The 11,954-nt window shown below is 44.7% G+C and overlaps 1 protein-coding gene across 1 annotated transcript in view; it reads right to left on the bottom strand.

Annotated features, from left to right (window-relative positions):
* Positions 1–1,951: 1,951 nt before the first annotated feature.
* Positions 1,952–11,954, bottom strand: part of CAVIN2 (caveolae associated protein 2) — a 31,334-nt gene continuing 21,331 nt past the window's right edge. The window contains exon 2 of the mRNA XM_035136350.3: positions 1,952–7,105. Coding sequence (XP_034992241.1) covers positions 6,314–7,105 — 792 coding nt within the window. The 3' untranslated portion in view covers positions 1,952–6,313. The remainder of the gene's footprint in view (positions 7,106–11,954) is intronic.

The raw sequence follows: 11,954 nt of genomic DNA, 5'->3' as shown, positions 1-11,954 counted from the left end.
CAAACATGCACATCTTACGGGAAAGTGTGCCTAAAAGGAAGATGTTGTTGAAAAAAACCCCAAATGCATTATACTAGGGGAAATTGCTTGTATGTGAGTCAAAACTGCATACAAAAAATGTGTTCCTTGGGAGAAAATGGCATGAAAACCCCGATGAATTTTTATGAGGATTTTAAAAAAACAAAAAAAGTTGCAAATTGTTGCTGAAGGGTGGAGAACTGAAATAAGATTGAAAAAATGTGAAACTAATGTGAAACTAAGAGGACCAAAATAGCCAGATCCTGCCATCCCTCCTTGCGTGGGCATTTTCTTCCTTCAAAGAAGGAGATGAGAGAGGATTTTGAACAGCGAAGCAGCGGGAAGGAGTGCTTCACCCTTTTCCTACTTGCCTGTTGGTTTATTTTCTTTTTTGGCTTATTCCCCATAGGATGAAAACATGCATTTTGAACGTAACAGTGGGAAAAACCACTTGGCAGAGTCAGCAGGTGCTGAAAGGGTAAAACTACCCTTTCTTCCAGCCACTTCTCTGCTCAAAAACCTCCCTTCAAAATCCTCTTCAAAAGAAGAAGACTTGGCTTCCCATTACATGCATTTAACCATTAGAACTTTCATAGTACCAGTTTCATGTTCATAGAGTTGGAAGGGACCTTGAGGTTCATCTCATCCACCCCCCTGCAATGCAGGAAGATGCAGCTGGCCTATACAGGGATTGAACCTGCAACTTTGATGTTCTCAGCACCACACACCAACCAACCGAGCTATCCAGGCTGAGCTTGTAGTTAGCTCTTCAGTTCCCAAGCAACTTCTTGCTCAGATGGAGGAATCTGCATCTCCACCAGCCTCAAAAGGCCCATCCAAGCTAGTGAATCAGGCGAGCTGCTGCAACATTTATGGAGAGGCACTTCTAAATGGGCATGTGTGCAGCAGTGTATGGAGAAGACTGGGACGCGGGTGGCGCTGTGGTCTAAACCACTGAGCCTCTTGGGCTTGCCGATCAGAAGGTCGGCGGTTCAAATCCCCGCGACCGAGTCAGCTCCCGTTGCTCTGTCCCAGCTCCTGCCAACCTAGCAGTCCGAAAGCACACCAGTGCAAGCAGATAAATAGGCAGCGCTGTGGCTGGAAGGTAAATGGCGTTTCCGTGGACTCTGGCACTCGCCATGTTGTCATAGCTGCCAAGTCTCCCGCTGAAAAATGTGGGATCAGCAGTGGCGTGGCACCGGAAGTCGCTTCTACGCATGTCCGGACATGCGTAGAAGCAACTTCCGGTGCCGGTGCTGCCTGATTTCCGGTGCCCAGACATGGGCAGAGCGGCACCCGAAATGGAGCCTCCCTGGCAGGTAGGAAATCCGGGGGATTTCCGGGATTTTTTTCTATATAGGATACCAGCGGGAAACAGATTAAAATCCAGGGATTTCCCGCGAAAAACGGGAGACTTGGCAGCTATGCACAGTGTTCTGTTGTGAATTGGATTAGTCCTGCTGGCCACATGACCCAGAAAGCTGTCTGTGGACAAACGCCGGCTCCCTTGGCCTGAAAGCAAGATGAGCGCCACAACACCATAGTCGCCTTTGACTGAAGTCCAGTCCAGGGGTCCTTTACCTTTTTTTAAAAAAAAAAAATATATGGAGAAGACTTTTTCTCTGCATGAATCTGCTTCACTGGACTAAGAGCCAAGTATTTAAAGGGCAGGGTTTTTTTTTTTATTATTATTATTATTTAAACAGAAAGAGGCAGATTGCTGCCAGTAATCCCAAAGAGCATGGAGAGGAAATGTAACTCCTTCCTCGTTTGCTGTGATTTTGGGGAAAATCCTTCATCTGAATGTGTTATTTGTATTGGGAGGAAATCCCTCAATGACACCACTTAAAACCATGCTAATTTGGCTCAACAAATTACATATCGAAAGATTTGTTTGCCCAGCTCTACAATGATTTCGTCCAGACAAGTGTAATTTAATGCAACTTGATTTTTATTTACTTAATCACATCTGTGGTTAGTAACAGGCATTGTTGTTAATTCAAAATAAGATGAATCTGTGTGGATAAATATCACAGTTATTTCTACTGATTGCAACTCTCTGGTAATATTGATTTATTTATTTTTTTAAAAAGTTTAACCATCTATAGCCCTGCTCAAAAAAATCAACTCTGATCAAACATCCAGTGACACTTAGAAATGATTGCGCGAAGCTCCCCACATGGAATAGCTCACTGCCATCAATAGATTTTCTTAGACTTCTTTAATTTGCATTTCTAAATAATATCTTTCAAAAAAAAAAAGCAACGCTTTAGTGCAATATTATGTAAAAGCAGACTTATCAGTATTAAAAGGGGGAGGGGGGAAGATTGCATACAAAAGAGAATACAATTGTCAGGCGCTAGTAGGTTTGCTGCTGTTTTACGTTTGTTATTGTAAAGTGGAATGGAGGATTTGAAAATAAGGTGCAAGAGGAATGCAGTTCCGTTTCTGAAGAAGTCCAGATTTTGGTTGAAAAGCGTAACGTTTGCAGGAAATTCAAATGCGGTATCATTGTCAAGTCCAGTACATACTTCAAGATGCAAAATATTGCAGATGTATCACCATGATGGTATTAACATAGAGCCTGAACAGAGGAAATTCCCCGGTGGGTTGTGTTAATTGCCATTGATATCTCATTTCACACAGTACACAAAACAAACACACGCAACAAAACGTAACCTCTTTTGACATCACCCACGGAAAAAGCAAACATTCCACCCACTTTTAAAGAACCGTATCTTTCCACCTGAAGACAAATCTTACACATCACAGTGAACGTTGAAAATCTAGAAACTTTCAAAAGCGGCAAGGGTGTGTTGACAATCCCTCATGCATTTTGGCTCACGTCCAAAAATATGGAGATGGTCTACATTCACAAGACTATTACTTAATGGCCCTTATCAGCATTCACTGGGGTCAGTCCATCCTGTTGGACATTTGCCACACGTGTGAGGGTCATCATTTCCTCGTGTTTTTCAACAATCTGCATATTTTGGACGATGGCCAATGCAGCTACGCATACTCAAGTCCCACGAAAATCAAAGGGGTTAAGGTACATGTCATTTTGTGCTGGAATGTGGCCATCTCCTGTACACACACACATATAAAAATAACATATTGGCGAAGTTTTCAGAATACCCTTGCTTGTCATCTGGTGCAGGTGTAGAATGAAAATATATATATTTCCAGAATAGTTCATGTGTACTACTTAAGTGTGTTCTTCATTAGTCTAGTTTGTACCTGACTAGCCTCTATTTTCCCCCCATCATGTGCTTTCTTTCCTTTTATCAGATTATATTGCAACATGGCAATCTGTCCCTCAAATTGCACTCATCGATACAGTAGTTGGGTCCATATATATAAATATATGAATCTGTTTCATTATCTATTTCCACGATTACAATCCTACCTCTCCCTTTTGCCATTTCGATGTAGTAGATTGCATTAAGCGAATAGCATCTTTTAATAAAAACAACAGTTCTCTCTTAAAATAGAACAAAATAATATATATATATATATTTATGCGTATATACATTCATTACTGAATCAGCATACTTGGAACAAAGGAAGTCAAATTAACTAGGGAACATATGTAGACACTGCTAAGCTTACACATAAAACCAGTTTGTTATCATGATCATGCCTCACCTCTTACATATCACCTGGTCCCAACATGTGGTAGCTCTCCTGTGGAACTGAATGAAATACGAAGGAGTACAACTTTCCCAACAGACAGGTGTGCCCAGGGACAGCCTCCCTGTCTAAAAAATCCCAAAGAGTCAAAATTTACAAGAGCAAGATCTTATTCCCACTGTACTTTACTCAGGCTGCTTCATCCTAAACTGACCAGTGCAGTCAGCCTAAGATTGAAGGGAACCATAGTCCTGGGGGTCCGAATGTAGTCCTTCAAGCCTCCCACCAGGACACAGCCCTCACTGGCTCTCCTTTGCACCATAGCTGCTAAGTCTCCCATATACCCCGGGAAACCCCCATTTTTCCAGCCGTTTCCCATTGGCAGCCCGGATTTTAAAAACCCCGGATTCTTACTGGCCCGGGGAGGCTCCTTCTGCGCATGTCTGGAGTCTCTGGACCATGCGCAGAAGCGATTTCTGGTGCTGCGGCCATTTTGGAAATGGGCAGAGCATGCGTAGAAGCGACTTCCGGTGCCACTGCCCAGTTCCAAAATGGCCGCAGCGTGACTTCCGGTGCCATGCCGCGCCGATCCCGGATTTTTCAGTCTGGGAGTTGGCACCTATGCTTTGCACCCTCTCAAATGCTTTTTGGCCTGCATGGAATGAGGCCTTGATCTCTGATAATGCTTCATGCTTGTCTGGATGATGGGCTGAGAGGGTGAGTATGTGTACAGAGGTAAAATTTACATGTATCTTTTTGCTCCACCCACTTTTGCATATGGAAGGTAGCTGAAAAGGAGTTCTTCACCCGTCCTTTCAGGTAAGGCATGTATCTTGCAGATGTCCATGGGTTTATGTGCAAAAAAATGTATCATATCACCAAGCCAAGGCACCATTTTCCACAGAGGGGGAGATCCATGGAATAGATGCTTATTACATCATCTGCCATTGCATTCAACTAAAATACCAGGGCTGCAACGCTACTGAACTCAATGGGACTTACTTCTGAGTAGATACGTATAGACTTGCACTGCTGTTCTAGGAATGCTAGATATTTATTTTATTTTCCTGAGCAGAACAGGGGCGGATCAAATGAAATTCTCAAGAGTAATGAACTCAAAGACAATTATGGCGTTGATCATGTTAGCAGCCCAACTATTCTGTCTCAGCAGTTACTAACAGTAAAGCAGCTAAGATTCAATTCTCACAGAATTGTAGAGTTGGAAGGGAACCCAAAGGTCCTCAACACCTCGAAATGCCTATTTTTCATATTACTTTTTGATGTGGCAAAGCCACCATATGGGAATCCTTTTTTATTTTATTTTAACCACCCCAACTTGCACAAGGTCAACACTAAAAATAAATAAATGTGTTGCATCCTGGTGGCTCAGTCGCATCAAATATTAACATGAGGAAATGAACTTAAGTACTTTATAGGGAGGGGAAATCGGTAGGAACGGCACAAACACTACTATAGGGAGGAAAAACACACAGAGGAAACGGCTTTATACAGAATCAGACCACTGGTCCAACTCATCAGTAATGCTAGCATCAGGGGCAATCCCTCATTAAGGGAACCTGATTCTGCCACCTTCCAAAACCCTACTAGTTTGGGTCGTGGCATCAGCCAAAATAAAATAAAAAAGTGCTGGGGTTGGACGAGACCAGCACCCTGATGAGGAAACCAATTGCCTCCTACCTGGTCATCAGTGCGGCCATCAGATGAGCAGAGAGGGAGCAATAGGATCGGCTGAAGAGGGGAGCCCGTGGGCCTGTGTGTCTCCTTCTACTTGTGCTATGTGTGTGCCTATGTGTGTGTGTGTGAAAGATGAGAGCTAGTGGCTCTCCAGGGTTTCAGACAGGATTGAACCTGGAGAACATGTGCTCTCTTGTCACTGAGCCCTTCCCCGCAGCTTACCACCCGCAGTTCGCAGCTTAAAAACAGCGAGCGGGGACACACACACAGAAACACATACTTCATTAACTCACAAAGAAGGCAGTACAAGCACACTCTCCCAGTCAGCAGTTATGTGGACAAAAGGGCACAGCAAGCAAAGTGGAAGGCAGCTCTCGTCCTTTGCAGTGTAAACTCACTTTTCCCAAGCAGCGCACGGCTAGGAAAAAATACTGGGGAACGCATCTGAATGAACTTAGCACTTAGGAGAGCTTTTCACTGACGAAAATCATGCCCAAAGGTTTAACAGTCTCCCCTTTTTTTGCAGTGATCCCTGGGAGTTGAAGTTTCCTTAGCGGAAAAATCTCTGAGAATTCTCAGCACCCTCACTGAACTACAATTCCCAGATTCTTTGGGTGGGAGTGAAACAAATATCAGCCTGATTCAATTTGTAGGGTAGTGCTGCCCTTTTGCCTCTACCGGTTCGTTTAAATACACCTCCACCTGCAATTGATTGCAGCAATTTGAAATCAATAACCAATAGATGTGTGCAATAGAGGTTGGAATGGACTTCAAAACGCAGCCTTTAAATTACCTCATTTCCCGCCCAAGTTTATGAAATTAGCCTTTTGTGGAAACCTAATTGTCCCAAAAACCACCACTCCACCTTAGGTTACTGTTGCCCCTTGTTTATTGTGTAACAGCCCTGTTTTACTGATGTAACTACAAAAAAAAAGCATTTAGAAACATAAAAGGCGGCTCAGGCGATTTATGTAGTTTGGTTGACGTGGAGGACAGCGGGCTGGCTTGGTTCTTCGTCAGAGTGCTCCATCTCCCCACTGGTCGGTTTGCTCCTTTCATCGTAGTGTTCCTGTCTGATTTCGAGCGAAGCCCTATAGTCATCGCCTTCTTCAACGATGGCGAGCTCGATGTTGTTGTTGACCACTGCATCTCCTTCACTCCCACTTTCTTTTTCCAGGGAGTCGGCAAAGGCTTTCCCTTCCTCTGCCAGAGAACTGGGAGAGGCCAGGTCGGAGTGAATCTCGGTGAAGGATGTCTCCTCATCGTTTGCTGTGTGCTCACTGCCGGTAGCCTCTGCCGGCTTGTCTTCCGTTTCTGCGGAGGGATCTCCATCCCGAACTTTCTTCACGTTGAACGTGAGGGGAGAGACCTTGAAAGATGAGCTTTTTGATGAAGGGGACTTTTGGTGGTTAGGGGTGAGGGACTTCTTAATCTTCTCCCTCCTCTCATGAGAGACGATCTTGGTGCCGAACTTGTTCATCTTCTTCTCGATATTTTGGCGGGAAAAGGCTTTCTTCAGGCTGTCCACCTTCTTGAGGCTGGACCTCTTGATTTTCTCAGCTCTCGTCTCCCCGATTTTCTCATCCATGCTATCGTCTGCCCCCTCTTCATCATGGGGTGCTTCATCCTCCGAGGAAAGCTCTACAGTGTGCAAGGTTTCCTCCAAAGTTTTGTTCTCATCAACAGGCTCTTCCTTCCCGTCAGTAATACTGGGAACAGGCTCTTTCACAAACACGCTGGCCGGGATTTCGTTTTCTTCCTGCAAAGAGATGACATTGTGTTTATTCAGTGTTCACATGGCACAGACTTGATAAACAAGGCACGACCCTCAACAACATCAATATTTTTCTTTCGAATAAGGCGGTAAAGGAAGTTTGTTTTTTCTGCTGTTGTTGCCACAGTATATTTAACCAGTAACAATCACTCCCCGTGGAATTGTTCGGTTACGTGCTGCAAGAGTAATGGGCTTACAAGCTGTCAACTGCATTGTAGAATAATTCATTTTGCTCCACGTTTAGGCCAGTGTAGATCTAACCTTGCCAATTTCTTAATGCAGTTGGGAGCAAGATGCAGGATCAATTCCTGTTTCCCCTTCACACACCCCTCCCTGATGGACCTTAACAGCAATATTAACAGTGGTTATGACTAACTAGGGCTCCTGGTCATGTTTAACCCATAGTCTGAAATTGGCTCCAAACCATTGTTAAACAATTGGCAGCGGTGTATCTCCACTAGCCCTGGAAAAGCTAACCAGGAGATTGTTCTGCAAGTCTACTCTCTTTCTCTCTCTCTGTGTGTGTGTGTGTGTGTGGCATTGCAGGAGGACCTCCCAGTGACCCAGCTGTGGGTGGAGGGATGCCACCCGCGTCATAGGGACCCCTGGCCTAGACACCAATTGGGGTACCCAGGGGGCATGGCCGCTAGCCATTTAAACAGCGGCGTGGCCAGGGGGCGACCTCCTTTTGCCTCCTTGCTGGATCTCCCAGCCCACCTGCCCTCTTTTTATGTGTTGCTTGACAGCAGCCTTGCTATGGACTAAGGTCGGCCGCCATCTTGTTGGGGCCAGGCAGTAATTTTTTCCACTTGGCAAATTGGCACCAGCCATTTGGTTTTTGCCTACCTTGTAAGCCTTGTTTATGGGAGGGGGGGTTGTTGCCTCCGCCTGCCCCTCCTCGTTAAGGGTATCCCAGTAAAGGAGTCCTGGGGGCATGGTTTCTGTCTGAAGCCTGGGCATGGGCTAGGGCCGTAGCATGACCCCATCAAGTACCCTGGGGGTGCCCCGATTTGATGTATATCATAGGGCTCACTCTTATGAGATTCCCTGCAGATGGGCAGGAGTCAGGAAATAGTCTGGTTTCACCGAATGCCTAAGCCAAACTGCTCACATCTGTAACCAATAAAGTTGTGGCCTATTTTATCCCATTAACCTAAACTTTACAGGCATAGGCCAAATCGGGCCTCCAGATGTTTTGGGACTATAACTCACATCATCCCTGACCACTGGTCCTGTTAGCTAGGGATGACGGGAGTTGTAGTCCCAAAACATCTGGAGGGCCAAGTTTGCCTATGCCTGACCTAAACATTCGTGTCCGTGTGTTTATTACCGAAGGGACCTCCGGGGCCTGGAGCCTCCACATGCAAAAAGCTCTTTACTCTTCAACAGCACTGCATTTCATGAATCGGGGAGCTTCAAACATGCAAAGTATGTGCTCTACCAAGCACATACTGGAGCACACAAGACATTCACACATCCTCCATTCATTTTTACTTGCTGCAAAAACCAAGCTAAAACATGGAACAACGGCAATATTTTGTATGTGTCACGGGCCTTAGGGAAAACCAAGGGGGGAAATGAAATTGGAACTGCCTCCAGTTACATCCCTGTTGTGCTTTTGGCGCCTTTCAAAGAGGGTCCTTCTCTGACATGCCTTTCAAGTGGAGATGTTTATCCCAGTCGTATTGGACTCAAAACTGTTTCCGTGCAAGTTTAATCACTGTTGTCCACTGTTGTCAAATCGGTTTGGGGTGTTTTAAGGTAATACATTAAAAAAATAGTTCAATGACAAAGAATTATCAGAATTGTAGGTGCTTGTTGGGATTTGTACATAGAATTATGAGGGGTGTTTTTTTTGTTTTTTTTTAAAAATGCTCGGTCTGCAGCATTATCACTCCCCTGACAATAATTTAAAGCAGGGCTCATGAAGAAGTACCCCAGGTTAACTGAGGATAGTTATTTATGGCTGAGGAGAAAGACGATGTTGCTTGCAGAGCATGAGATCTGACCTTGGGGACATGCACATTCTTCTCTGAAATCTGCTTTAGTTGTTGCAATAACTATATTTCATAAAGGCGCTGGTTTAATGCCATCTGTGCCTCATGCCTCTTGTATCATTCCAAACTCCCCCCCCCCTTTGTAGTTTAAATAAATCTTAAAAAATAAGGAAGGAAATATTCCGTGGCCACCAGCTCCGTTGATACCAAACCCACCTTTTCAGTTATTTGACGCATTAAACTAAGACATACTCAAGAGCAGGTCTCTTGAACTTAAGAGGCTCAACTATTTCCAAGTCTGCTGATTTCAACAGGACTACTCTTAAATTCCATTCTGAAGGAAATCAGCCCTGAGTGCTCACTGGAAGGACAGACCCTGAAGCTGAGGCTCCAATACTTTGGCCACCTCATGAGAAGAGAAGACTCCCTAGAAAAGACCCTGATGTTGGGAAAGATGGAGGGCACAATGAGAAGGGGACGGCAGAGGATGAGATGGTTGGACAGTGTTCTCGAAGCTACGAACATGAGTCTGACCAAACTGCGGGAGGCAGTGGAAGACAGGAGTGCCTGGCGTGCTCTGGTCCATGGGGTCACGAAGAGTCGGACACGACTAAATGACTAAACAACAACAACAACTCTTAAATATGACTAAGTTGAACACAACCCTCTGTGCCCTAAACAATGGAAGTAGTCTTTCATTGCGCTCTACGTGGGGCTACCTTTGAGGGTGGCCCGGAAACTACAACTAATCCAGAATGTGGCAGCTAGACTGGTGCCTGGAAGCGGCCACCAAGACCATATTGGCTCCCAGTACACTTCTGAGCACAATTCAAAATGTTGGTGCTGACCTTTAAAGCCATAAACGGACTCGGCCCAGTATACCTGAAGGAGTGTCTCCAGCCCCATCATTCAGCCCAGACACGGAGGTCCAGCTCCGAGGGCCTTCTGGCGGTTCCCTCACTGTGAGAAGCCAAGTTACAGGGAACCAGGCAGAGGGCCTTCTCGGTAGTGGCGCCTGCCCTGTGGAACGCCATCCCATCAGATGCCAAGGAAATAAACAACCATCTGACTTTTAGAAGACATCTGAAGGCAGCCCTGTTTAGGGAAGTTTTTAATGTTTGATGCTTTATTGTATTTTTAATCTTCTGTTGGAAGCTGCCCAGAGTGACTGGGGAAACCAGATGGGTGTGGGGTATAAGTAATAAATTATTATCTTTATTTTTACCAACAATGGCACCATGGCAAGGCATTATGAAATGCACAGAACACCTTTAAACGAATATTGGAAAGCATGTGATGGCTTAGATGCCACAAAATGTCTACGATGGGCATGATGACTAACCAGCATGTAATGGCAGAGGGTAGCTAAAGAAATACAAACCATCGCTCACCATCTCTTTATCCATCCTAGACTTTGTCCAATATTTTCACAATAACCTCGTGTGAGGTACTGATGGCATATGAGCATATTTTTCAAAAGCAGCATGAAAAATATATAGATAAGCTTTGAATGACCCCCCCCCCACAATTCATGGTATATCCATGGTTCTGAGATGCAGGGGGCTCTTTTCAGGTGGGATTCAGTCGCACACCCAACAAATTCAGGTTTGCAATAAGTCGATTGGGAGGTCTTGTGCCAACAAACCAACTCCTCAAGAAGACTGGACCTTTGGTGATAAGAAATGCAAAGGGAAAATGTACTGGAAAGGGTGAGGTTCTGCTTGCTTTGATGCAACATCGTCTAACACACATAGCCCTGCAGGACGAACGCTCAACAAACAGGCTGCCTGGAAGCACCCTGATTGGCTATTCAGTGAGTGGGTGGGAAGACTCAAACAGGGGTATATGGTCTGAAGACCCACCCACCTACTGAAGCTAAGCAGGGTTGGGCATGGATAGTGCCTGGATGGGGGACTGCCTGGGAACCACGCTGCTTTGGGTTTCATGACAGAAGAACGGCAATAAAATAATTAACTAACCAAAATACAGCTGTCTGGCAGTTTCGTAAAACCAAAAGCAGCCTCCACCAGAAATGGCTTGCATTCAGCATGTACACGGAGCAAGATTCTTCCCGCAACTAAATGTTCTAACTTCTGGGTTTCTTAATCCTGGCGGTGTTGTTGAGAAAGAGAAGTGTGCTTTTGCAGTGATTCTTGTGCGTGCTTAAAAACAACAACACTCATATTTATAGTGACTTAAAATATATCTATATTCAAAGTTTTTTTTAAAAAAAAAGGAAAGGAAAGAAAGAGGTGCCGTTTAAGTAGGTATTTATGACTGATTGCCTTATTACCTGGGACTTAAATCAGTTTTACTTTAAATTGGCTCCCAAGACGAATATAGAACCTACAGCGACTGCAAATTCTTTCCTGCCTTAATATAGCATTCATGCCGGGGGTGGGGGTGGGGTTGGAAATGAGAGAAAGCTCAAGTCTATTGCATTTTGGGGCATCATATACAAGGGATGCTGTGAGATACTTAAAGGAGTTCCAGGAGCTACCACAAAAGACCACCTCCTAACAGCATCTCCAATATCATACAAAAGCACCTTGAGATCTGGTTGTCTCTGTGCGTGTGTTTTGTTTTTTAACTGAATGCAGATGTTTTAGGAGTTTATTATGATGGGCACATTTTCTTTCTTTCTTTCTTTCTTTCTTTCTTTCTTTCTTTCTTTCTTTCTTTCTTTCTTTCTTTCTTTCTTTCTTTCTCTCTCTCTCTCTCTCTCTCTCTCTCTCTCTCTCTCTCTCTCTCTCATTTTAAGCCACACAAATCCTACAATGCCCGCCATCACTCCCCAAGGACCTACTGAGCTTTGGATGGCGTTCTGAAGCATTTTT

The sequence above is a fragment of the Zootoca vivipara genome, chromosome 1 (assembly GCF_965207765.1).
Source record: "Zootoca vivipara chromosome 1, rZooViv2.hap1.1, whole genome shotgun sequence".
In the NCBI taxonomy this organism is placed as follows: domain Eukaryota; kingdom Metazoa; phylum Chordata; class Lepidosauria; order Squamata; family Lacertidae; genus Zootoca; species Zootoca vivipara.
The sequence above is the reverse complement of the archived record's forward strand: the minus strand, read 5'-3'. Positions and strand labels throughout refer to the sequence as shown.